This window comes from Macrobrachium nipponense, chromosome 12, assembly GCF_015104395.2.
Source record: "Macrobrachium nipponense isolate FS-2020 chromosome 12, ASM1510439v2, whole genome shotgun sequence".
Lineage (NCBI taxonomy): Eukaryota > Metazoa > Arthropoda > Malacostraca > Decapoda > Palaemonidae > Macrobrachium > Macrobrachium nipponense.
The window spans coordinates 21,211,526-21,237,998 of record NC_087205.1 but is presented as its reverse complement, the minus strand read 5'-3'; the positions used below and the strand labels follow the sequence as shown (position 1 = coordinate 21,237,998).

Genomic DNA, 26,473 nt, shown 5'->3' with positions numbered 1-26,473 from the left:
TTTGCTACGGAGTTATGAAGAAAGCCTGAGGAGTCGAGAGGCACATAGGCCTAATGTAATGAGTGAGAACGTCCTTAAGGTGAATTATAAAAATCCTGATTTTCAGTGTGGTGGGTCTGCCAGTGGCTCATCAGTAAGGTGTTACTCATGTGGTAAGCCTGGACATAAGTCTTTCGAGTGTAGGTTGAAGAAAGACAGAGGTAAGTGGTGCAAAGAATGCAAATCCATTACACACAATTTTGATGAATGTAGAAAGGCTAATAGGCCTGCTAGATTTTCTAGTGCAACTGTGAATGTTTGTAAGCCTAGATAACCACTAATAATTTAGTGATGAAGAATGTTGTTTCAAAATAAGTTGCTCTGTTGATAACATACCTGCAGATGTATGTAATGTTCTTGTTGATTGTGGTGTTACTACCCACATCATTACTGATAAATCCAAGTTTAAGTGTTTTGATGAAGACTTTGATGAATCAAAACATATGGTTGAACTTGCAGATGGTCCAAGATGCAAGAATATTGTTAAAGGTAAAGGTAAAGCTAAAATTGTACTTCATGATACAAATGGTATAAAACAGAATGTTGTTCTTGATAATGCCTTGTATATTCCTTCTTTTAAGCAGAATATATTTTCTGTACAATCAGCTGTTAGTAAAGGAGCTACAGTAAGCTTTAATCCTAATCATTCTGAGTTGATAAGCTCAAATGGTGTGTCTTTTGAAATAAATAAGAAAGGTAAGCTGTATTATCTAAATAATGTAAGCTCATGTAAATCTCGTTCACTAGAGGAGTGGCATAAGATTTTGGGACACTGCAATGTTAAAGACATTTTGAAGTTAGAAGATAAAGCTGAAGGTATGAAAATTAGTGACAAAAGTAATTTTGATTGCATAACTTGTCATGAGGGTAAAATGCATTTATCTAGGAACAGATTACCAGATGAGAGAGCAAAGAGTAAAATGGAATTTGTACATTGTGATCTTGCTGGACCAATGAGTATTGAATCAAGGGAAAAATCTAAATATTGTATTGTTTTTGTGGATGATTATTCAGGGTCTGCTTTTGTTTATTTCTTGAAACAGAAAAGTGATGCACTTAATGCTACTAAGAAATTCCTTGCTGATACTAGTTCTTATGGTGTTGTTAAAAGATTAAGGTGTGATAATGGAGGAGAATTTACTTCTTCAGAATTTAAAGAATTTCTGGTAAGTAATAAGATTAAACAAGAATTTTCTCCACCAAATTCACCACACCAAAATGGTACTGCTGAGAGGATGTGGCGTACATTGTTTGAAATGGCTAGATGTCTCTTAATTGAAGCAAAGCTACCAAAATTCATGTGGAATTATGCTGTTAGGGCAGCTGTTTATATAAGGAATAGATGCTACAATTCTAGACTAGATAAAATCCCATATGAAGTGTTAATGTCTAAGAAGCCTAAACTTGAAAATATGCATATTTTTGGTTCCCTGTGTTATGCTTATGTAGAAAAGAAAGCTAAGCTTGACCCAAGATGTGAAAAGGGAATATTTGTTGGCTATGATTCATGCAGTCCTGCTTATCTTGTATATTATCCAGGAACTGACAGTTTGAGAAAGGTTAGGTTAGTACATTTTACTGACAAATTCAATTTTGATAAATCCCAATGTCTTAAGGAAGATTGTGAATCAGAAGATAGTGAATCGGATTCCGATAATGAGAATCAAAGTGATCCTGTTTCTAAACCTATCCTTGTTGAAGATGAGCATAGTGAAATTAATGCAGATTTGACTGAAACTGAAAGGGAAGGTGAGCCCCGTTATCCAAGTAGGGAGCGAACTACTCCCAAATATCTTGAAGAATATGTTGATCTTGATAATGTTGATTTACTGGGCTATTCTGTTCATTATTGTTGTAAGGTAATTGAAATTCCTGAAAGCTATAGAGAGGCATTAAATTCACATGTGGCTCACAAATGGAAAGCTGCTATGGATGATGAGATTCAATCTTTAAGAGATAACAATACTGATGAATTGTGTAGTTTACCAAACAACCGTTGTATTGTAGGTGGACGATGGGTATATGCCATTAAAGAAGGGTTAAATGGTGAAGAGCAATATAAAGCTCGCTATGTTGCAAAAGGGTATTCTCAAATTGAAGGTGTTGATTATACTGATACTTTTTCTCCTACTGTGCGTATGACCTCAATTAGAATGCTTATGCAATTGGCAGTACAACATGATTTAATTGTGCATTGTATGGATTTTAAAACTGCCTATCTTAATTCTGATAATGATTGTGAAATATTTGTTCAACAGCCTGAAAGTTACAATTAAATTGGTAGTAATAATGAACAATTGGTTTGGGTTGATGATATGATCATTGCCAGTAGTAATGAGAAAGCTCTGTTTGACACTAAACGTGTATTATTTCATAGATTTAAGATGAAAGATTTGGGAAAACTTTCATGGTTTTTGGGTGTTGAGTTTGTTTTTGATTACCATGATGCATATATTTGTTTGATGTGTAGTAATTTGCAGATTGATGAGAATAAAAGTTTATGAGGGGGTGTTAGAATATTAAACTTTTATTTATGATGCATTGATAATGTTGATTATACGCTTGGGTGCAGTCATTTGTTTTACCCATAATTCTTGCGTTATGATGTGCGTGGCATGACGCCGCTTTTGAAAGTAGTGTAACCGGCAAGTTGATCGCCGAAGGTAGCTACTCTGTACTGCTGTATCTCCCACATTCTCCATTAAAGTGACTCATTTATGAAGTGATTGCTTATTTAATAACCCACCATCATGTCCTCTACGGTAACAGAGTCACTGCCGCCTTCATCCTTTAACTGCGGAGTAGATGATATACCCTTGCTACAGAGAGCCCACTGACAGATCGCTAACTACACGCAAACTCTATCTCACTCGTACATCACTCTTGCATGAACTCTCATCTCTGTTATATAAATGATTTCTCCTGTCCTTATTTTATTAAACCTACCATTTCTTTATCCAGTTATGCACTCAATTTCTTCATCTTTTCATACTCCTTTAGAGGCATACTAGAATTGCCCCCGTTTTTTTTTCTTCTTTTCTTTTCGTCGCTGCTGCGGTCTTGTTATATCTGAAAATGGAAAATTTTGTAAACCTGGGGAGCGCTGATTGTCACAGCTAATAGAATGGCACTGCTTCAGTAACAATGAAAGGGTTAGGGTTAAATGTAAAGTGAAAAATTATTGACAGTATTTGGTGTATTAGTTTAGAAACATCTCTAACTTTTTGGGGTTCTTGTTGCAGAAAAGGATAAGCGTCAAGGATTAAGATAAAGTCTGCTGTACTATTAAATAAAGTTTAAAATGGCAAATAACCAGGGAATTCAGTGTCAGTTTCGATATTGCAACAATGTTACTGTCAATGTATAAAAGAAAAAGCTATAAAGTAAAACTGTTTCACATTAAAATAGCTTAATTTGCATCTAACAGCTCGTGGTCTTGAATCGCCAATGTGTGACTCAGGCATTAAAAACCAGTAAACCGGGGCATTCAGCTGAAATGACTTAGACCTACTTAGTAGTAATAGTGATAGAGACATCGACGATAGTTGGTTAAAGCGTAAATTATTCCTAAGCTTTTTTACAAATTATGTTTATAGTGTTAATTTACTGGTAAACCCCCAAATGACAAATAGGTAATATATTTCTTAGAATTCTAATTTAAGTACCTAATTTACGAAATACTGAGGACTAGAACAAAAGCGTCTTTGTTTACAAATTTCTGATGAATTTCTCGTATGCGAGTCTTTACTATTGTACAAAACTGAGGAATAAGTGAATTGTTTACTAAACACAGCAGTTATTTCCTCTGATTCAAGTACCAAGGAACTTGAGAGAGAGAGAGAGAACTGTGAATGTTTGGGTCATATATACCAAGCACAGCACCCTGCCAATAAACCCCGTGAGTTTTAGAATAACTGTTTTTCTTTCATACTGAGAAAAGCCAAAACTTCTGCAAACCTTACATGAAACGGTGGGATATATACTTACTACAGGAGATTAATTCGTTGATAGAATAATTGATCTAAAAATATATTGAGTTTTGTTCGTTGTGTCTATATGATTAACGGTCATTTCACCATCCCGGATGCAGCTGTTCCCACTTTCTCCACTCTAGTAAACGGAAGTCTGGTTTGTTTTCAGTGCGATTGGCGCCAATGTTGTCCGCGTGTCTGCAACTCACTTGCAGTTACACCTCTGTATGTAATGGACGTGTAATAAAGCACTGGTGTGATACACGGGTTTCGTTCTGTTTCCTACAGCTTTCCTAAAGCAAATTTTTTTTCTTCTTTTTATGTGTTCTTGTCGATGTCAGAGGTCGAACAGGCTCTCTCGAAAGCTCGTTGCTTAACTTTTGATACATCTGTAAAAACAAGACCAGTGCGAGTCTTCTCATTCATTTTAATCGCTAAATAATAAAAACAATAATAATCAACAAACCAATGCACGGACAATACATGAGGCAGACTAAAGAACTGGCCAGCGATGAAACTGGCAATGACTACAGAGGGGAAAACTCAAGAAGGAAACAGGAATGCTAACAGCGGAACAAGATCAGGCCCTAAGAACCAGATATATCCAAAGAATGATAGATGGAAATAACATCTCATCCGGCCATATGCAGGAAGTGCAATGTGAAAAAACAAGACCATAAACCACATAGCAAAGGAATGTCCGGCACTTGCACAGAACCAGTACAAAAAGACATGATTCAGCAGCAAAGCCCTCCACTGGAGCCTGAGCAAGAAACATCAGCTACCTTGCAACAAGGTATTAAGGGAGTCCCTTATTCTATATACCTTGCCTTGCAGTAATAAGTGGTACGAGTACCAACCTGAGGGAGTGATAGAAAACGATCAGGCAAAGATCCTCTGGGACTATGTTATCAGAACAGATAGGGTGATACATGCAAATAGACCAGACGTGACGTTGATTTACAAAGCCAAGACGAAAGTAGCTATGACTCATCGATGACGCAATGCCTGCAAACAGACTCATCGATGACGCAATGTCTGCAAACAGAAATAAAAAGGACATGGGATATGCCAGTGGAAATTGTAGCTACCCATCATCATAGGGACACTAGGCACGATCCCAAGATAATCTGAGAAGGAAACTGGAAATATTTGATGCTGAAGTAGCTCAAGGACTCGTGCAGAAGAGTGTGCTCCGGAAAAGGCATGACACTCAGTAAGAAAAGTGATGGATTCCTAAGGACTAAGGAGGTATGCAACCCGGAACCGAGAACCCCATATTTTAAAACCACCCAGTCGAATAGGATGACTATGTTAGACACAATAACAATAATATAATATAACAATAATAATACGCCAAATTATTCCTTCCTCAGCCCTGTTGCGATTTTCGACGAAGCCGAAGTCGTGGTCGGTCAAGAGTAAACGAATGGATTCTAACTGCAATTCCTCTTACATTGATGTAAACGCTAAACTTGCTGTTTTAAGCCAGTCATGATGCGTCAGAACTTAAAGCAATAACTTAATAAGTAAAAACTCTGATGTATTTTCTCACGTCTTTGCACGTTCCCGTAAACAAGCTGAGAAGAATGTTTTTTTTTTTTTTTTTTTTTTGTTTTTTTTTTTTTTTTTTTTTTTTTTTTTTTTTTTTTTTAGCAAGTGGAAGTGGCGTGGGTCGAATGTGGGGAGGGGCCTTTGTGCTGATCGTTTCAGACTCAACAACAGTTACAGGAAGCGGTTAACGGGATCAATCTAGACTAGAGGAATGTGGCGGAGACACTTCTGCCATGAATTGGGATCAGGCACTTTTTCCTCTTTCTTTTATCGATAGACGGATGCTAAAATAAACAAGTTAATCATTTACTTTAGAAGCTGTCGACTTCTTTTTCTTTCGTCGTTCACTTGCTATACTAAATGACAATAAACAATTTAATGCATAACCACATATTTTCTTTGCCATTTTCATTAAAGGTTAATTGCTGATTTCATCATCACGTGTGAAGAATACACGAGTCATGTATAATATTAAACTACTATTTTTTATATTAATGATAATTTGTTTAAAAGCTTCGTCACTTAATTGCTGCAATAATGTAATGAATAAAACAAACGATAAAGCAGTTTTTTAAAATTTCATAATCACTTGGACACTAAGAATAGGCTCCTAATTTCTGTAATCTTAGTTAAATTGAATAAATAAAATTTTTATATATATCCCTAAAGTTACATCTGTGACTGGCAGTTTTACAATCAAAATTGCTAATGTCTTGGTGATGCAGCATCTTGCACATTCCCAAATACACACACACACATACACACACCCACAATTATATATATATATATATATATATATATATATATATATATATATATATATATATATATATATAAGCGGCATCCTTAATTTACATCTTTATATATATATATATATATATATATATATATATATATATATATATATATATAAAGATGTAAATTAAGGATGCCGCTTATGATAGTAATGCTTGAATATCAGTTCTATGGTAAATTTTACATATAAATGGAGGAAAACCTACACACTACTGCTTCGATGATACCAGCCTTAAGTTTGGAAGTTGGGGTAATTGATGTAGTTTATTACTGCTATGTTAAGGTCTTAAATTATTTGAAATAGTTCCTGGTTCAAATAACACACATCTCAAGGTTTTAATCTTTCCTCTTCTTTTTTTTCCACCGTTGGTTGCCTGATGAACCTTCTTCTGTGAAAGGCATCATCTGACATGGTCTATTGTTTGGCAAAGCGTATTTTTACTGATCCTATCTCAACATTTTAATGATCCCTGGCAAATTAGGTGACATCGACTTCCATGCCAATTAAAAGCTTAATGGGTGATGAAGGCATTAACCAGACCTTCATTTAATGGATAACCCGTATGTCAATGAAATTATCGACTTATTTCACCAATAAAAACGTTTGGAGAAGAAATTATGAATGAATGTTGTATAACAACAATTATGGAGCATGAAAAGTTTTTTCTAACGTTGGCTGAGTGCAAATGGGAGCTGTTATACAGGTACTACCCCTATATTGCTACTAATATGTCTCCAAGAAGCGACGTGAATTATTCTGAAACCATCGCTTCAGGAATTTTTGATTGAGTAGTTACAGAATTAACAAAGCCCTTGTGGCGGAGAAAAGTGCAAAAAAAAATTTTTTTTTTCCCAGTGAAAATGGAGGTCCTGACAAACAAATTTTTAAAAGCATTAAGCCGGGTGAGACTAGTGAGGACACCTGACAGATACAGCAGTAGGCCTACTACTACCCGGAGGATTTTATATCCGCACGTCTATGGAGAAAATACATCTTCCAACACAAGTTATTCTTACATACGAACTTCAGCATTTACGTGTTTATGGAGATTCTTTATCATTGGAAAAGCGATGCCTTTTATGAAACTTTCTTTCACGATGCCGGAAGTAGCCCAATGTTTGCCTACTTATCGAATCAAGTACCACTATTTGAATTTGTCCTTTTCATTAGGATTGATAACTGCGTTTTGTTACGATGCTGATAATAAGAAGAAAATTGAAGAGCGAGAATTTCTACTGGCAGCAATGGTGGGAAATGTTGATCGATTGAAGGTAATGTATGGGTAGCCAACTTACGCTATAGCTAGCTAGCTAGGTAGTACCTAGGGTAAAACACCACTGTGGCCAGGTGGCCACTTTCCCAAAAAATAACTTTAGCATTGCCAGTAAGTTAAGTTAGAGGTTAGGTAGTCACAAGTCAACCTCCGTGGAAGCAACACCTTGAGAGCTAGGCTACTTTCCTCTTGAAGTAGGGGGAAACACTGCCTTGGATCCATCGTCATATAAACTTAAATAAATGAAAAGTGCTGGCAAAAAAGTACAAATTTTAGGGTAAACAATCACGGACGTTCCACCATCATCACGCTGGACGGGTCTTATTTACTCGATATTTAATTGGTGAAACAAGAATACAATTACAATTCTAAGCACACCATTCAAAAGATTGAAGTTTCGTCAACATAATGTGATATATGAAAGCCCCATACGAATTAAAATAAGCATGTGACGCTCTTCGTAAAATATGTTTTCAAGGCAGTTTTGAAATCCATATGGCGGCTATTGTGTGGTTGGACGGGTCTGGTCACGGATGGACACCATCTTTCCCAGCCTTCCCAGCACTCATTTGAACAATGTTAGCGTATATATGTTACGTTTATTGATCTTACTCAAGATTGCAGTTGTAATCAGCACAATAAAACAACATTTTGTTGCCTATATTATTGAAAGTATGAAACTTGTTATTCCCGGGGTCATGGTTTGAACTGAATTAATTTTTACCTTGTAATCGGTGGTTTTATCTTTACTGCCATCACAACTGAAACTCCACAGTGCTTATTTGATTGTTATTATACGCATTTTGGTCTTAATTCACTCCACATTGCACTTGAACCACGTTGCTGTTCCTGGTTCCCAAGCGCGCACTCCACAAACACAGTTACGAGCAGCAGACGACGACACTGCAAAGTTTTATTCCCTTAATTGTTTACTTTACTCATTATTTAGTTCAACTTTACTTTGTTATTTCAAAATGTTTATTTATTTCATGTCTGTTACCCCATTTTTGCAACCAAATTATCCCAAAAAATTACAGGTATTTCTAAAGTAGATACAATCCAATGTTTCTAACCTTGCCGTACATCTGGCTGCCGAAAACCATAGCGGAGCAGACTACGGATAAGTGGATTATAATGTTTTTTTTTTTTGCCAGCACTTTTCATTGATTTAAGTCTATATTGGTATTTTGATTTTTTTAAATAACTGTATGCCAGAAATAAATGTAACCTTTAATGTTTGCATGCTAAGAATGGCAAAATCATTGTTGCCACATTAGTGGAGCTTCACACATACGTCGATGCATTATTATAAACTCTTTCCATGAATTCTAGTTGTCATAGTAATGCAATAATGATAAAATTGGTTTAATATTTATGCATATATACTTTCAATGCATTGGCTAATTTCACCAATTTCCACCTTTTGTGTAAGTCTTATACTCTGTTTAGAGGGTGAACACATACCAATTGGCAACAGAGAGAGAGAGAGAGAGAGAGAGAGAGAGAGAGAGAGAGAGAGAGGAGAAGGAAGGAAGAAGGACAGGGGTGGCGGTGGAGGGGGGGGGAGAGGGTAGATGGAGCTTTTTACACATGTTCGTATCCATTTCTGGATAATGGAGTTTTTGTCTCTTGGTACAAGGACAAATGTCGTCATTCTTTACGATTAGTGATTCACGATACCCTTATAAATTACGGCACTGGGTGTAATGCACTACACGTATAGCAAAATCTCGTTCTGATACAAGTGTTCATTACAGAAATATTGCCAAAAAACGTGCTTGCACTGTCTCTGAAACCCATAGTAGGTATGCTGGTTAGTTGTCAATCAAGTTTTTTGTAATCAAGTATTTTTTTTACAAGCTAGCTATTGTATAAATTTGTATATTTCTTTATCAAAACATATGCCCCTCAATGCTAACTTTCCTCTTTTAACGACTTTCTGCTCATTGCAAATTCGGCCCCATTAATTTCTTATGGTGCGAAAACAGACAGAGGCCCAGGGACCGAAAGCGATTGCGTCACACTACGGCGATAATCCGGCAGTAAAACATCTTCATATACCCAAAAAGTAAATAATAAAGATATTTATGCGCATTACGATTATAAAAATTACATGAATAGCTGATAACAATCTGCAGGAATAACTGGTAAACTGTTCTGCAAAAAAGTTGGGTATAGCAATTCATCTACAATAGGTACGAAAGTCAAGATGTCGTGACATCTTAATACGGGACTCAAAAGAACGCTCTAATTCTGAAAAATAATGACTTAAATTTGAGTCAGAATCGAGATACTTTTTCAATAACGATTATTTTCAAATTAATCATCATAAATATGTAAAATATTGATGTTTTACTGTTTATTTAAATAATTATATAGTGCACGCTTCGTCGTCGTCTTCTACCAAAACAGTAGTTTCCTTAAAAACGTCGGGGTTAGGATTGTTGTGATGAAAGTGCCCCAGCATCTATGGGTACAAGTGGTGTGCGGATTTATCACAGGAAATGGGAAGTTTGTTGACACAAGCGACTCCACAAACATCTAGATGGCATTAATCTTCTAAGATATTTAAGCGTAAGTAAAAATTTCGAAAGCGTTTTGGTGAGATTTGCACTGGGTTGGACACCCTTTTCACTACCCTCTGTTCAATGCTTTAAATTTGGCCTTAATTTCTGACTTTGGAGAAAATACTTACTTCGAAAGGAGAGTAGAGGTCTTTAGCTCCATCTCTCACCAACAACAAGTCGCGACTGATGCCCATCTCCGGTGTCAGTACGCATTATAAGTACTTTTTCGGAGGGTGGCATGCCATGATCGTCAGTGAGTTGATCCAGGCCATGCGGTTGTTTACCCTATGTCATAAATAATTCACTAAACCGTCATCTGCTCGACTCTTAGATTCTGGCTGCCAGACATACAAGGCTGAAAGATTATTCCCGCCATGCTTTGCATTAAAAAAACACATATTTTAAGTGAAATTTGGAGTGAATTAAGAACAAAATGTGTATAATTACAATCAAATAAGCACTGTGGAGTTTCAGTTGTGATGACAGTAAGGATAAAACCACCGATTACCAGGTAAAAATGCATTTGGTTCAAACCATGATCCTGGGAATAAGAAGTCTCATACTTTCACTAATATAGCTAGGCAACAAAATGTTTTATCATGCTGATTACAACTACAATCTTGAGTAGGCTAATATCAATAAACGTTACATATATTCGCAAATATTGTTCAAATGAGTGCTGGGAAGGACATGTCTGCCACTGTAAAACCGACTGGCACTCACAACCATATCACGCCATATTGGATGAAGAAAAACTGCCTTGAACACATATTTTACGAAGATGCTTATTTTACTTCGGATGGCGGGTTTCATATATCTCATTTTGTTGACGAAACTTCAATTTTTTTTAATGGTATGCTTAAATATTGAATTGTATTGTTGTTTCACCAATTAAATATAGAGTGAAAAAGTGGCTCATTTTTCCGATCAGATGGCCACAAAACGATGATTTACCCCGATAGGATAAATGACTGTGCTGCAAACGTTAGATCTAGGTAATAATGCCTTGTCAGGTATTTCTTTGGAAATTATAGTTTCCTATAGTATTTGGGCTGCTTATCAAGAATTTACTGTTATTTTTGGGGGGTCAACTGTAATTAACCGCCAGGGGCTTGTACTAAAAACAGCTAAATACATTTGACGCCCTAATCCCTAGTGGCTGTTTTATTCATGGGAAAGCTCCTTGTTGCAGCCTGTGCGGAGTTATTGCCTAGAATTACCCTGCAAACATTCAATCACTGAAAATTCACCTTTTCACTCTAGGTATATTTAATTGGTGAAACAACAACAGTGTTAAACCTTTGGGCAAACCTTTCAGAAGATCGAAGTTTCGTTAACAAAGTGATCTATAGAAAACTGCCAAATTATAATAAGCTTGTGAAGTCTTCGTAAAATAAGTGTTCAAGGCAATTTTGAATCCAATATGACGTCCCTAATGGTGAATCGTCCTTGTGATTGGACACTTCCTTCCCAGCGCTGATTTAACGGTGTACTGATATTACTCAAAGATTTTAGTACTAATCAGCACAATAAAACTTCATATTGTTGCCTATATTAGTGAAAGTATGAGACATGGAATTCCTAGGGGTCTTGCGGTTGAACTGAAATGCATTCTTAGGCTACATTGTAATCCATGGTTTCACTTATATAACTTACCCGGTGGTTACATCTAGCTGTCGTCTCTCCTGACGTCACGGCAGAATTTGAAATTCGCGGTAGCGCTAATGGTTTGACAGGTGATCCCTCTACTCCGCCCTCTACCGGGTACCAGGAACCATTCCAGCAATAAGTCAGAAGTTTCCTGCCGTCGGAACCGATAACACGGTTCCTTTGCTGGTTGGAATTTGGATTTGATCATCTTGGTTTTCTCCTTTTGGTGATGTACCTTGAGTTTTCTGATCTTTTTGCTAGCGTTATAGTTATTTTGGTTTTGAGGTTGTTGTCCTTTTTAGGAATTAATTTGATTTTTTCACGATGTCTGACACCGGCTCTATTTAGTATAGGGTGCGTAGTAGTGGGTGTAAGACTAGACTTCTTAAAGCTTCATTTGATCCTAATTCTACTTGTGTTAGCTGTAGGGGACGTGAATGTTCTTTTGAGAATACGTGTGAAGAATGTAAGTCTCTTAACATCTCAGGAGAGGAAGGCACTTGAAAAGTATATGAGAAAGTTAGAAAAAGATAGAATCAGAAAGGCTTCACAGAGATCTTCTTCTAAGTCAGTGAGTAGCCAGGATATTCCTCTGAATTCTGTTAATCCTGATCCTATTAACCCCATAGTTGTTTCTCCTGCCCCCGACTCTGTATCTCCCGATCCCGATCCCGTGTCAGTATTATGAGCCGATATGGACTCGAAATTTGTCTCTTCCTTCACCACTGCAGAAAATGGGTGAGACAGTGCAAGAAGTGGTACTTAAAGTGCGATAAGTTACTTAGTGCAAGTGTAGTGGAGGAGGTGGCTGTTCGGCCCGTTCATTCTCCTAGGTCTAGGCCCCTGTCAAACTCCCCAGATCCTGGGAGGAGGCATGCCGAAAACCGAAGGGAGGCGAGCGGGATCTGATCCCGAGCAGTCGCCCCTTCAAGCAATCCTGTAGCCGTATCCCAGGATGCTGTCGCTCACCATTGGAAAGGTGTTGCGATGAAGTGTTTTTCGTCTAGCGACTCAAGCTCAGATGTTTCCTCTTATAGAGGTTGGCGTCATAAGACTTCTAGACTGCTGAAAAGGCCTCGCGATGTTTCGCCTGCTGCGGTTCCCAAGAAGGTGGCGACTGCCGAACCTTCTTGTAGTTTTTGGGAGGAGCCTGAAGCCTTTTTTTCCGGCGGTTTCGATTTATCGCCCTTCTCTCATAGAATTGGAGAAGCCGAACACGCACACTCCTTCGGAGCCTTCCCCAGAACCTCCTCAAGCGATAACTCCTGCGGCTCCAGACGTGTTTGTGGCTCATCCTTCTACTCCTCCCGCGCCTTCTATTTCGGTGGATCCTCAACCTTTGGTGTTTGAACAGATGAATGCCAAGTTAGGCAGTATTTTGGAGCTTTTTGGCAAGTCTCTTTCGTCCCCGAATGCGCTCCCAACCGCCTTACATCTTCCGCAGACTACTGTGCAGTCCTCTTCGCAGGCTCCTCTTCAGTCGCCTCTTCAGGCCAGACTCTCCATGTGACTCATCTTCAGACGCCGCTTCAGGCGCCTGGTCAGACTCCTTTCCTGACTCCATCTATGGCACCACGTCAGGCTCTTGCTCGAGCGCCACCTCAGCCGCCAACGCAGCCGCCAGCTCAGCCGCTCGGATTCGTCTCAGTACAGGCTCAGACGTCTTCTCCTGCTTTCTCGCACCCGCCTCGGGCACATTATGGTGTGACTTCGCTGAACAGGATTCCTCTTCAGATGGAATGTTCTCCAGTTTCGTCGAAGGAAGCTTCGGATCTGGAAGAAGAAGAAGAAGTACTTACAGAAAAAGACAAGCATTTGTCGGGGTATAAGCTTCTTTTACAATTCTTCGTTGACAACTTTGGAGATTCTTTTGCGCCTTCCGTTCCAGTTTCTCCTAGTTCACAGTGGGAAAAGGACAGTAAGCCTGACGCCTCGTCCTCGTTCATGCGTCTTGTCCTCTCGATTTCGGCTAAGAAGGCTATCAAGAAAGTGAACGCTTGGCTTTTGGAGAAGAGGGAACAGGGGAAAAATGTTTTCTGTCTTCCCCCTTCGAGACTTTCGTCAAGGAGCCGTGTCTGGTATGACATCGGAGAAGTTTTTTCCCTGGGTGTGACTGCCTCTGCTCAGGGAGACTTTTCTAGTCTCGTGGATTCTTCTCGTAGATCAGCCCTTAATACTGCTAAGATTTTCTTTTCGGCAAATGAGCTGGATCATCTTTGCAAGAGTGTTTTCCGTGTGTTTGAAGTTGTTAGCTTCCTGGATTGGGCCATTGCTTTGCTGGCCAGGAAAGTCAAGTCATTTGGACTTTCGGAGGAGCAGTTGAAGGATTTTGCCTCTGTACTGGATTGTATCGATAAAGGCATCTGTGATGGAGCTTCGGAGCTCGCTGCCATTTTCGCCTCTGGAGTGTTTGAAGAAGAGACAGATTTGGCTGCTCCTTCTTGTCGAAAGGGGTCTCATCGAACCAGAAGTCTGCCTTGCTCTTCTCTCCTTTGGACAAGAAGCACCTTTTTCCGCAAGAGACTGTGAGCGAGATCGCTCAATCTTTAACACAGAAAGCGACCCAGGATCTTTTATCACAGTCAGTGAAGAAGCCCAGGAAGATAGCTCCGGTTCTTTCTGCTTTTCGGAGTGCTCCCTCCACGGAAGCTCCTAAACCCGTTCGATCTTTCTCCAGGTTTCGTGGGAGAGGTAGAGCCTCGTCTAAAACCACTCCCTCTTCCATCAAGAAGTAGGCCCGTAGTCCTCCACACAGCAGTAGGAGCCAGATTACACCTTTTCTGGCAGACCTGGTTTCATCTCGGAGTGGATCCTTGGACGGTCCAGGTCCTGAAGGAAGGATACACCATTCCGTTCATCAAGCACCCCCCTCTCACAGAATTTCCTGTGTATTTATCAGCTTACTCGGAGAACTCCAAAAAATTTGCCGCCCTCCATCAAGAAGTTCTCGCCTTACTGGCAAAGAGGGCCATAGAGTTAGTGGACTCTCCTCAGGAACCAGGATTTTACAATCGCCTTTTCCTGGTAAAGAAGGCCACAGGGGTTGGAAACCGGTGTTGGACGTCAGTGCCCTGAACGTCTTTGTCCTGAAGACAAAGTTTTCTATGGAAACGACCCAGTCGGTATTAGCAGCGCTTCATCCAGGAGATTGGATGGTTTCCATAGACCTTCAGGACGCCTATTTTCATATTCAGATTCATTCGGAATCGAGAAGATTCTTGAGATTCGTGTTCCAGGGCCGCATTTATCAGTTCAGGGCCCTCTGTTTCGGCCTGTCGACAGCTCCACAAGTGTTCACTAGAGTTCTGTCGTCAGTAGCAAAGTGGCTTCATCTGGACGGGATACGAATCTCCATGTATCTGGACGATTGGCTTCTCAGGGCAAGTTCCAGACAGAAGTGTGTGGAGGACTTACAAAAGGCTTTAAGGCTGACGGACAGCCTAGGTTTGTTAGTCAACAAGGACAAGTCGTGTCTCACTCCCTCTCAGGAGATAGTTTATTTAGGAGTGAGACTGAATTCAGTTCTTTTTCAGGCTTTTCCGTCTCATCAAAGGATCGACTCTTGCCTGAACAAGATAGACGAATTTCTCGTCAGACAAACTTGCTCGGCGAGTCAGTGGATGAGCCTTTTAGGAACCTTGGCCTCGATAGAACAATTTGTAAATCTGGGCAGGCTCAACATGAGACCACTTCAATTTTACTTGAAACAGAAGTGGCAAAGGAAGAAGTTCCCAGACTCCTTTGTGTTCCCCATCTCGGAAGGGATCAAGCAGGACCTCCTTTGGTGGAAATCAGAAGGAAGGCTAGAGAGGAAGGCTTGTCTCTAAGCCAGTTGAGCCCCAACCTTACACTCTTGTCAGACGCATCGGACAAAGGGTGGGGAGCTACTCTGGGGAGAAAGGAAGTGTCGGGACTTTGGCAGATTCATCAGAGAAGCTGGCACATAAATCTGAAAGAGTTGAAGGCGGTTCATTTGGCTCTAATGCACTTCCAGACAGAAGTAAGAGGGAAAGTAGTGCTGGTTCAAGCAGACAACACCACGGCTCTCTCTTACATAAAAAAACAGGGGGGGACACACTCGTTCTCTCTGTGCGAGGCAGCGAGAGACCTACTCATTTGGGCAAAAGAGAACAAGGTTGTCTTGAGCACAAGATTTATTAAAGGCTCGAAGAATGTAAAGGCGGACATTCTCAGCAGGAGAGGACAAGTCCTCTCCACAGAGTGGACTCTACATCCTCAAATATGCAAGAAGCTTTGGGGGATTTGGGGATGTCCTCATTTGGATCTCTTCGCCACGAACAAGACGGCTCGTCTACTACTGTATTGCTCCCCAGTTCCAGACGAGGAGGCGTTTACAGTAGATGCCATGCTTCTGGACTGGTCAAATCTGGATCTTTATGCCTTTCCGCCTTTCAAAATGCTAAGACTAGTTCTGACAAAGTTCAGAGGTCATCAGAACGTCAGGATGACTGATAGTCCCCTTTTGGCCGGCCAGGGAATGGTTTCCGGACCTACTACAGCTGTTGACGGACTTTCCGAGAGAGTTACCGTTAAGGAAGGATCTACTTAGACAGCCCCACTTTCTGAGATTCCATCACAACTTGTCCGCTCTTCGACTAGTCGCCTTCAGACTGTCGAGCATCTCCTCAGAAAGAGAGGATTTTCAAAGAGAGCTTCAAGGGCTATTGCTAGACCCAGAAGAGAATCCTCTGATCGAGTGTACCAAGCTAAGTGGGTCCAATTCAGAGCTTGGTGCAAAGAAGAAAGAATTTCGTCTTCTAAGACCTCTATAGCTCAGTTAGCTAACTTCTTTCTTTTTCTTCATGAGAATAAGAAGCTTTCTACCCAGACGATTAGGGGTTATAGAGCTATGTTGTCTTCTGTGTTCAGACATCGAGGATTAGACATTTTTAATAATCAAGACCTCTCAGACCTGATTCGTTCCTTTCTGGGCTCAGCTCGTGTCGGCCTATGAAAGGATCCTTAATATAATTCTTTCTAGGTAAAATTGATCTAAAATTACAGAGAAAAACAAAATTAAGAAAATGTCAGTAAAACTGACTCGCTCACTCTTAAAAAGAAGTGTCGGTATGGTAATAGGGCGAGTGGGGAACACTACCACGAGACAATCACCAATTAGAACTTCCAATCAGAATCCCCTTAAGAGAGAGCTGATACCAACAGGCGATGCAGCCGCTACTACTACTACTAGAGGACGCCACGGACAGCAGCGCCCCTAGCGGACATCCTTAATTTTTAGCGCTAGCGTCAAGACGCATTATTTTCTGTGCTGTGCTAATTCCGGGATTTATCTTGTTCACCAACATGGAACGCTCTGCTATTGCAACGACTAAGTTAAGTAACTCATAAGTAATGTTTTACCACTTTTTTATCTTCCGGGTACCAGTATTTTCCTCTTAATAGGTCATATACGGTTTCCCGGTTGTCTCGTGGTGGCGCCATGCTGCCTCGTTAAGAATTCCGGTCCTCCATACTGGGACTTCTTATACTTATGGGCTTACTATGTTACGTTCATTGTTTTTTACATCGAGTTTTAGCTAGTTTAGCCCTCCTACCATCTCTCTTAGTTTGGTATTTAGGGCTATTATTATTATTCCGGCCCAGCATCCCGGCTCTTGCTCTTCATCGGCTATCGCTGGCTCCGAGTAGGCTTCTGTTTCTTGGAACAGTCTGCCTCCTCCTGGGCTTCTTTCTCTTTTACTAAAAGTGTCTTTTCCGTCTTTTCGATGTATATATATATTATATTTAGGGTGTTAGGCTAGCCTAGGTGCATGTTCCTTGTATTGGTACAGCCTGGTTCACGTGGCCCTCTCACGGTTGTGTTGCTCCGCTGGCCTAGGCACTTGCGGTCACGTGTTCCATCGCACCTTACCCTGCCCCTGCCCTCCCTTCTGGTATAGGGAGGGGCTGGGGGACCCCGTTGGTTAGTCATGACAACCTCAGTCGCCTTCTCTCTCTCCCTCTCTGAGGTGGCCAGGGGTTCCTCCCAGCGGGGGGTATAGGGCGACCACTCATGAGGTACCGGGTCTCCGAGCGGGTAGTCGGTGAGGCGGGGAGGAGTAGGCCATCCCCCCCCTCTCTCTCTCCCGCCGTGTTACGCCGAGACCTTCCTCCCCCCTCCCCAGTTGCTCAGCCACCTTCCCTCGCTATAACGAAAGGAGCCTTCCGTCGCAGCCGGGGCACCTTTGGTTATAGATTACTGGCTCCGCCAGCGGGCGGGGTGGGGACTACTAGTGGTCGGTTGCTTGCCTACTATATCCTTACATCTCTCCCCCGCTACCGGAAGGGAGCTTGCTTCTTACCCGTGCACTCTTCTAGTAGACGGGGGAGAAAGGTTTGTTATTATTGTTATTTTAAGGATATACCCTAATCTTACAATGGATTGTTTAATTTTTTATTATATATCTACCATCCCCGCCATTTTCCGTCGTGGTTTCCATTTACCACCACTTCTGGTTGGTTTCCTTTTGTGTCCCCGTCATCAGCGGAGCTATAGCCTAGGGCACCCAACCAACCTGGTTACCACACGTATTATGGGGGGCTCTGGTTTAATCTAACTTTATCGCTCCGGCACCAGCGGAGCATCTGTTAGACTGTAAGTGTTTTCCTGGTACTCATGTATCTTTCCACTTACAGGCTACCAACTGTCAGGTCCCAGCGTGCAACGCGACGTTGTACGACCCCTGCGGCCACGATGAGTGCAGGTCTCACGCCCCTTGTGCCACGTCATACAACGAGATGATCGTCTGGCACCCAGAAGCCTGCGCCATCTGCTACGACCTAGTCGGTCAGCTGGGAGATGGGGTAAGTCCATTATAGGCTTCCTTATCATTTTACTAACAAACTCTTAGTCATAAGTTTGTTAAACCCCGTTTCCCCGCCCGCCACTAGAAACTCATCTCGCCCTTTCTTTCAGGCTACTGGTGTGAGGGAAGTCGCCCTCCGCCACCCTGAAAGCGTGTTGGGTGGGCGGCTTCGGGAAGAACGCCGCCAAAGGCCAGCCATACATTCTGGACAAGAAGCTGGCCGTCCCAGATCTTCCCTGCGGGCAAGTCAACTGGGTATGTTGAAACCCCTTGTCCTCACCAGCCCTCTGAGAGAATCCATCCAGCAAGATCTCCAGCAAACCTTGGGGTCGTAGCTTCCAGGAGTCGGTCCCGGACGTCGCTACCCTGGACCTAAACATCGAGCCCATGGCGGTAGGGGTAGAGGATTTGTTGGTTGAGGTAGGTGTGTCGGGCGCCCAAGGTCTTTCCTTGGGTGCTCCTGGATCTTCTCCTGTCCCTTCTTCGAGCGCTTCTTTCCAAGGCTTTGTGGGATCTGAGATCCCTACCCGCTCTCCCGCTCTCTCTGTACCCCCAAAGGTGAAGGGACAGAGAGAACCGAAGACTCTAGCTAAGACAACTTCTAGGAAGTCGTCTTCGTCTTCTTCGGCTAGGAAGTCTTCGACTTCCTACGCCGACGCGGTGAAAGCTAAGCCGAGTTCTTCTCACTCGAAGAGCTCTAGAAGCAAGGCTTCTAAGGAGAAGGCCCGCGTCAGCCGCCGAGCCAGTGCCTTCTCCCGCCTCCACCGCTTCCACCCGGCAACGCCGGTAGGAGAGCAGGACCTAGCACCTTTGATCCCACTACTTCTCAGCAGTGGTGATGCAACAGGTGGGCGAGCTGGTTGGCTCGCAAGTCTCCGCCCTGGGGACGAGATTCGAGCAGATGTTCGCACAATTGTCGAGCACTCTGTCTCAATCAGGCCAGTCCATACAGGATCTCTCTAACAGGGTTAGAGAGAATGAGGACCGAGTAGCCGGGCTATCTCAGGTCCCTCTTCCAGTCTCCCCAGTGCCAAGCACTGGCATTCTCCAACTCCGCCATAACGACTCTCTGCCAGCTTTCTCCATGGAGAACCCATGGAGAGTAGCTGCCTACGCTCCTTTTAAGGATGGGATGATCTCTATCCCGGAGTGTGGAACTCGGAGGATTGAGGACTTCGAGTTTTACCCTCCAGGTCTGACGCAGCCTTTCATCGGTTATGCTAGGCTGACTGTAACGGCTCTGACTAGGGAAGACAAGATCTCTAGAGAGTCTGTTTTGTACAGTAGGGATCATGCCCAGCGGGAATGGGTTCACTGCCTTGAGGACTGGGAGTGCACGAACACTAAACTCCAGGTCTATAAGAGTCCCTTTACTATTTTCGCGACGGAAGAGGAGGCTTCTCTTCCGTTCGCCACGAAAATAGTAGAGAAGACCCTTCAGGCAGTCCTCAAGGATGAGCCCATCCCACAGTTGAGGGAGGCGGAGTCTACTTCTCCGCTCTTCCCGGCTTTCGGAGAATTGTGGGAGAACTTGCCAGCTACGTTCACACGCTTGGTAAGCTCAAACCGGACTGCGCCATGGACCAGTTCGGCGAGAAGCTGCCAAGGCTGCCGGATTCCCTAATTCAGGCAGAGTTTGACGCGCGAACCAGGTTTGGCAGGTCCCTCAATTCCCTTATAATAACGGAAATGGCTGCTCTCTCTTATGCCACGGAACTGCTGTTCAAGATTTTGGCAAAATCTCAGTTTCAGACGGTCCTAACAGATGCTTTCGACTTCTTCCAAGCTAGGAGGAATTGCCGAAAGCACGTTCTGCAGGAGTGTACTATTAGGCACGAGCCGAATAGACTCTTGGCTTCTAGCATGTGGGGAGCGGATCTCTTCCCAGAGTCCGCTGTTAACGAAGTGCACCACGAGGCTGCTAGGCTCAACCAGAGCCTTAGAGCTAGGTGGGGTATTTCTTCAAAGAGGAAACAAGAATCCGTCCCCACTGCTGGTAAGAAACCAAAGAAGGCTGGTAAGAGGTTCCAGCCGTATAGCAGAAACACCAGCAACAGCAGCAATTTGTGCAGGCCGTCCCGGTTACCCAACAAGGACAACCTGCTAGTTCGAAACAGAACCAGCCATCCTCCTGTTGTCTCCTCAATCACAGCCGTCGACCTCCTACGCAATCTCGCGGCCTTCAACCCTACATATGAGGCTCAAGGCTACAAACAAACGAGAGGTAGGGCGAGAGGTTACTTTCGCCAGCGTGGCGCAGGAAGGGCGACAAGGAGCAGGCAGTTCAGAGGAGGGCGTGGTGGTCAACCCGCCCATCAACAATGAGGGGCTCCCCAGGTAGGAGGGAGGCTGTTCCTCTTCCGCCACTGGGGAGGGGTTCAGCAATTGGGCACAGAGCATAGTGTCCAAAGGTTTGGGTTGGAGTTGGATCAAACGATCCGCCTCCAATCAAATCAATTCCACCAGATACCATCAGAGGAATTGACAGATTACGCGGAAGAACTCCTTCAGAAAGGAGCTATTGCGAGAGTCAAGCATCTAAAACAAAAATTTCAAGGTCGCTTATTCAGCGTGCCAAAGAAAGGCTCAACAAAAAGAAGGGTAATCTTAGACTTGTCAAAGCTAAACTCTTTCATTCGTTGCGACAAGTTCAAGATGCTTACCCTCTCGCAAGTAAGGACCTTACTTCCGCGTGGAGCCGTCACATGCTCCATCGATCTTACAGACGCATACTATCATATCCCTATAGCCAGGCACTTCCGCCCATTCCTAGGATTCAGGCTAGGAAATCAGACATTCTCATTCAAAGTGATGCCCTTCGGTCTGAATGTAGCCCCCAGGGTATTCACGAAAAATAGCAGAAGTGGTTGTACAGCAATTGAGAACTCAGGGAATCATGGTAGCAGCATACCTCGACGATTGGTTGATCTGGGCACCAACCGTCGAGGAATGTCTCGAAGCCACCAAAAAGGTAGTTCACTTTCTGGAACATCTGGGGTTCCAGATAAACAAAACGAAATCCAGACTTACCCCGGAGTCTCGTTTTCAGTGGCTGGGAATCCAATGGGATTTGTCTTCCCACAATCTGTCAATTCCAGTGGCCAAACGGAAGGAAATAGCAAAATCTGTCAGGCAATTTCTCAAATGCAAACAAACATCAAGGAGAAACCAGGAGAGAATCCTAGGGTCCCTTCAGTTTGCTTCAGTAACAGATATCCTCCTGAAAGCAAGGCTGAAAGATTTAAATCGAATTTGGCGATCAAGAGCAAACACCAAATCTCGAGACAAGTTGTCAGTAATCCCACAGATCCTCCGCAATCAACTCCGTCCTTGGTCAAAAGTAAAGAACTTAGCCAAGAAGGTACCCCTTCAATATCCCCTTCCAGTGTTAACCATTCACACGGACGCCTCCCTGTCCGGGTGGGTGGGGGGGATACTCTCAGTTCAAAACAGGTTCAGGGGACTTGGTCAGTTCAATTTCGCCAGCTTCACATAAACGTTCTGGAAGCAATGGCAGTATTTCTTACCTTGAAGAGACGCTTCCCCGAAGAAGTCTCATCTAAGGCTAGTTTTGGACAGTGCAGTGGTAGTTCATTGCATCAACAGAGGAGGGTCCAAATCCAGCATGTGAATCATGTCATGATAGCCATCTTTGCCCTAGCAAACAAACACAAATGGCATCTGTCTGCCCCTCACCTGGCAGGGTAAGAAATGTGATAGCAGACGCCCTGTCCCGGTCAGTTCCTCTGGAATCAGAATGGTCTCTAGACGGCGGGTCATTCCAGTGGATAAGCCTGAGAGTCCCAGGTCTCCAAGTGGATCTCTTCGCCTCACAAGCGAACCACAAGCTCCTTGCTATGTGGCCCCCAACCTGGACCCTCTGGCTTATGCCACGGACGCCCTGTCGTTGGACTGGAATCAGTGGAGAAGAATTTATGTTTTTCCTCCAGTGAATCTTCTCTTGAAAGTCCTAAGCAAACTAGGTCTTTCAAAGGGTTAGTAGCTCTGATTGCACTGGACTGGCCCAAGAGCAACTGGTATCCTCTTCTTCTGGAATTGGGTCTCCGACCTCAACGGATCCCCAATCCCAAGCTATCACAATCAGTACAAATGAGGACTGTGTTCGCTTCCTCAGGAATTCTCCAGACCCTAACTTTATGGACTTCATGAAGTTTGCGGCTAATAAAGATGCTAATATTGATCACAGAATATTCTCTTCCTAGAATCAGATAAGAGAGAGTCAACCATTAGACAATATGACTCAGCTGTTAAAAAATTAGCATCTTTCTTGAAAGAATCGAACACTACAACCATGACAGTTAATCTGCTATATCCTTTTTTCAGATCCTTGTTTGAAAAAGGTTTAGCAGCTAGCACTATTACCACTCATAAATCGGCTTTGAAGAAGATCTTTCAAGTAGGTTTTCAGATAGATCTGACTGAATCTTATTTCAGTCTATCCCTAAAAGCCTGTGCTAGACTTAGACCTTCCCAAAGGCCTACTACAGTTTCATGGTTCTTAAATGATGTCCTCAAACTAGCTTCAGATACTGACAACTCGTCTTGTACATTCATAATGCTCCTGAGGAAGACATTATTCTTATTAAGTCTAGCTTCAGGAGCTAGAATTTTCAGAACTGTCGGCTCTATCCAGGGATACGGGTCATGTGGAATTCCTCCCATCAGGAGAAGTTCTACTTGCTCCGGATCGTAGCTTTTTAGCCAAAAAATGAGGATCCTCTTGCAAGGTGGGCCCCTTGGCAAGTTATCCCACTTCCCCAGGATCCTTCTCTCTGCCCAGTATCAAATCTTAGAGCCTTTCTATCTCGTACTTCATCAAGATCCTCAGGTGCTCTCTTCATGAGAGAAAAAGGTCGGTACTTTGTCAGTAAAAGGTATTAGACAACAAATCCTTTACTTCATTAAACAAGCCAATCCTGAGTCATTTCCAAAAGCACATGATATCAGAGGAGTAGCCACCTCAATTAATTACTTTCAACATATGAACTTTGAGGATCTTAAAAAGTATACTGGATGGAAATCCCCGACAGTCTTTAAACGTCATTATCTAAAGTCCTTGGAATCTTTAAAGTTTTCAGCAGTAGCAGCGGGAAACATTGTTTCCCCTGATACTGTATAGTAGTCGTAGTATAGATCCAGGTCTCCTTTCTACCTACATCATCCAACATGCCTCACCCTATCGCCATGCTACTCGGATATCCTAGCCTTAGCCGCTGAATCATATAGTGGATTGTCCCTTATTTTTTTGACTAGGGACATCCACACTTGTACTGATGGTGTACTTCAGTGTACCTACCCTTATTTTTATGCTAGGGTAGGACACAATGTGTTTGTATATTTGCCACACTGGTAATGATGGTGTACTTCAGTGTACCTACCCTTATTTTTATGCTAGGGTAGGACACAATGTCTTTGTATATTTTGTAAATATTTTCAAGTAAATCCCTTTTGGTTTATATTACACTGCATCATTGTAATTTACTATGATTACTAATTTTAAGTACTTTAAGATTACTAACATTCTGTTATTTTACTGTTTAGTATAAGTTAGTTTAAGTACTTAGTTTGTATGCTGTAATTGATTTACTTATATTTATATCCATCATTTTACAACTGCTTTTCATTTGTTCCTTTTTTCCCATCTTGTCTGTTTCTCTGGTACTCTTTCATAGGCCGACACGAGCTGAGCCCAGAAAAGGGATTTTGACGAAGGAAAAATCTATTTCTGGGTGATTGGCTCGTGTCGCCCTATGAAACCCCCCCATTTATTGTTTTCCCCCCCTTGCAGGACAAGATGTTTTTTAGATTAAGGATGTCCGCTAGGGGCGCTGCTGTCCGTGGCGTCCTCTAGTAGTAGTAGTAGCGGCTGCATCGCCCGTTGGTATCAGCTCTCTCTTAAGGGGATTCTGATTGGAAGTTCTAATTGGTGATTGTCTCGTGGTAGTGTTCCCCACTCGCCCCTATTACCATACCGACACTTCTTTTTAAGAGTGAGTGAGTCAGTTTTACTGACATTTTCTTAATTTTGTTTTTCTCTGGTAATTTTAGATCAATTTTACCTAGAAAGAATGATATTAAGGATCCTTTCATAGGGCGACACGAGCCAATCACCCAGAAATAGATTTTTCCTTCGTCAAAATCCCTTTTATACAACCAAGACAAAGGAGTCAAGAACAGTAGCTTGAAACCTGGATGTAGTTCTCAAATGGCTGATGTCCGATAGATTCGAACCGATCTCCTCTAGTTCTTTTAGAGATCTGACTAGAAAGACTCTTTTTCTTTGTGCTTTAGCATCAGCTAGAAGAATCAGTGAGCTACATGCTATTGATAAGAGAGTTGGATTTGCTAAGGGCAATGCTATTTGCTCATCAATGCTGGGTTTTTTGGCTAAGAATGAAAATCCCTCATGTCCTTGGCCTCGTTCTTTCTCTATAAAGAACATTTCGGAGTTAGGGGGGCCTAATGAGCCTGAATGTCTTCTCTGTCCAGTGAGAGCTCTTAGACATTATGTGCAAAGGACCAAAGGTATAAGAGGTAAGAGTGATAACCTGTGGTGTTCAGTGAAAGATCCTTCTCGTCCTCTTTCTAAAAATGCGCTCTCCTTCTTTTTAAGGAATTTGATTTCTGAGGCACACGGACAATGTCAGGACTCAGATATCAAAGTGTTTAGAGTCAAAGCTCATGAAATTAGAGCAGTGTCTACGTCTATGGCGTTTAGACGTAATCTGTCTATGAAAGACATTATTAAATCTACATATTGGAGTAGCAATTCTGTCTTCGCATCTCATTATCTGACAGATTTGCAAACCACATATGAAAAATGCAGTACATTGGGGCCATTCATTGTGACTGACACGGTATTGGGTGAGGGAGAGAAGGATGTATCCCATCCTCACTAACTTTTCTCCTTGATTATGGTTTTTTATTTTTAAGGTTGTCTGAATATACAGGGAGTTTTTTGAGTATCTTTCTTTTAATGTCTTGGTGCATTTCTTAACGGGTGTGGTGATCCCTCGTTTTTCATTGTGTTTTTTGGTGATTTGTACTGCGCCCTGAGCAGAAGCATTTTAGTCTTGTCCGTTACGGTCACATCCTCAACGGCAAGTACTTATTATTGTGTCCGGCACACGGATCCATATATCCTGTCGGTACAGTAAAGGCCAGGAGACTACAGAGGCAGACTGAGTCAGCGGTCTTTAAAGGTAAGGAACCTACATCTTCGGATAATTCCAACAGTTGTTATTTTAGCTGCCATTGTCCCACCACCTTAATGTGTCAATCAGCTAGATGTAACCACCGGGTAAGTTATATAAGTGAAAATGACATTTTTATAATAATATAAAGTTTCACTTATACTTACCCGGTGGTTACATAACGAAGCCCGCCCTCCTCCCCTCATATGGACAGGTAGGCATGAAACTTCTGACTTATTGCTGGAATGGTTCCTGGTACCCGGTAGAGGGCGGGAGGAGAGGGATCACCTGTCAATCCATTAGCGCTACCGTGAATTTCAAATTCTGCCGTGACGTCAGGAGAAGACAGCTAGATGTAACCACCGGGTAAGTATAAGTGAAACTTTATATTATTATAAAAATGTCATTTTTATGCTTACTGACATCACAAATGAAACTCCACAGCGCTTATTTGATTTTAATTATACACATTTTGGTCTTAATTTACTCAAGATACCACTTAAAAAGTGTGAGAATGATTATTTAAAGCACTTCACTACATATATCAAAATAGTGAAACCATGGCAGGAACAATTTTCTTGC

At 42.2% G+C, this 26,473-nt stretch overlaps 1 protein-coding gene across 1 annotated transcript in view; it reads left to right on the top strand.

Moving 5' to 3' along the window:
• The first annotated feature begins 7,078 nt into the window (after positions 1-7,078).
• LOC135224401 (mitochondrial disaggregase-like) overlaps positions 7,079-26,473 on the top strand; it is a 143,558-nt gene continuing 124,163 nt past the window's right edge. Inside the window, exon 1 of the mRNA XM_064263374.1 lies at positions 7,079-7,631. Within this exon, the coding sequence (XP_064119444.1) occupies positions 7,221-7,631 (411 nt within the window). The 5' untranslated portion in view covers positions 7,079-7,220. The remainder of the gene's footprint in view (positions 7,632-26,473) is intronic.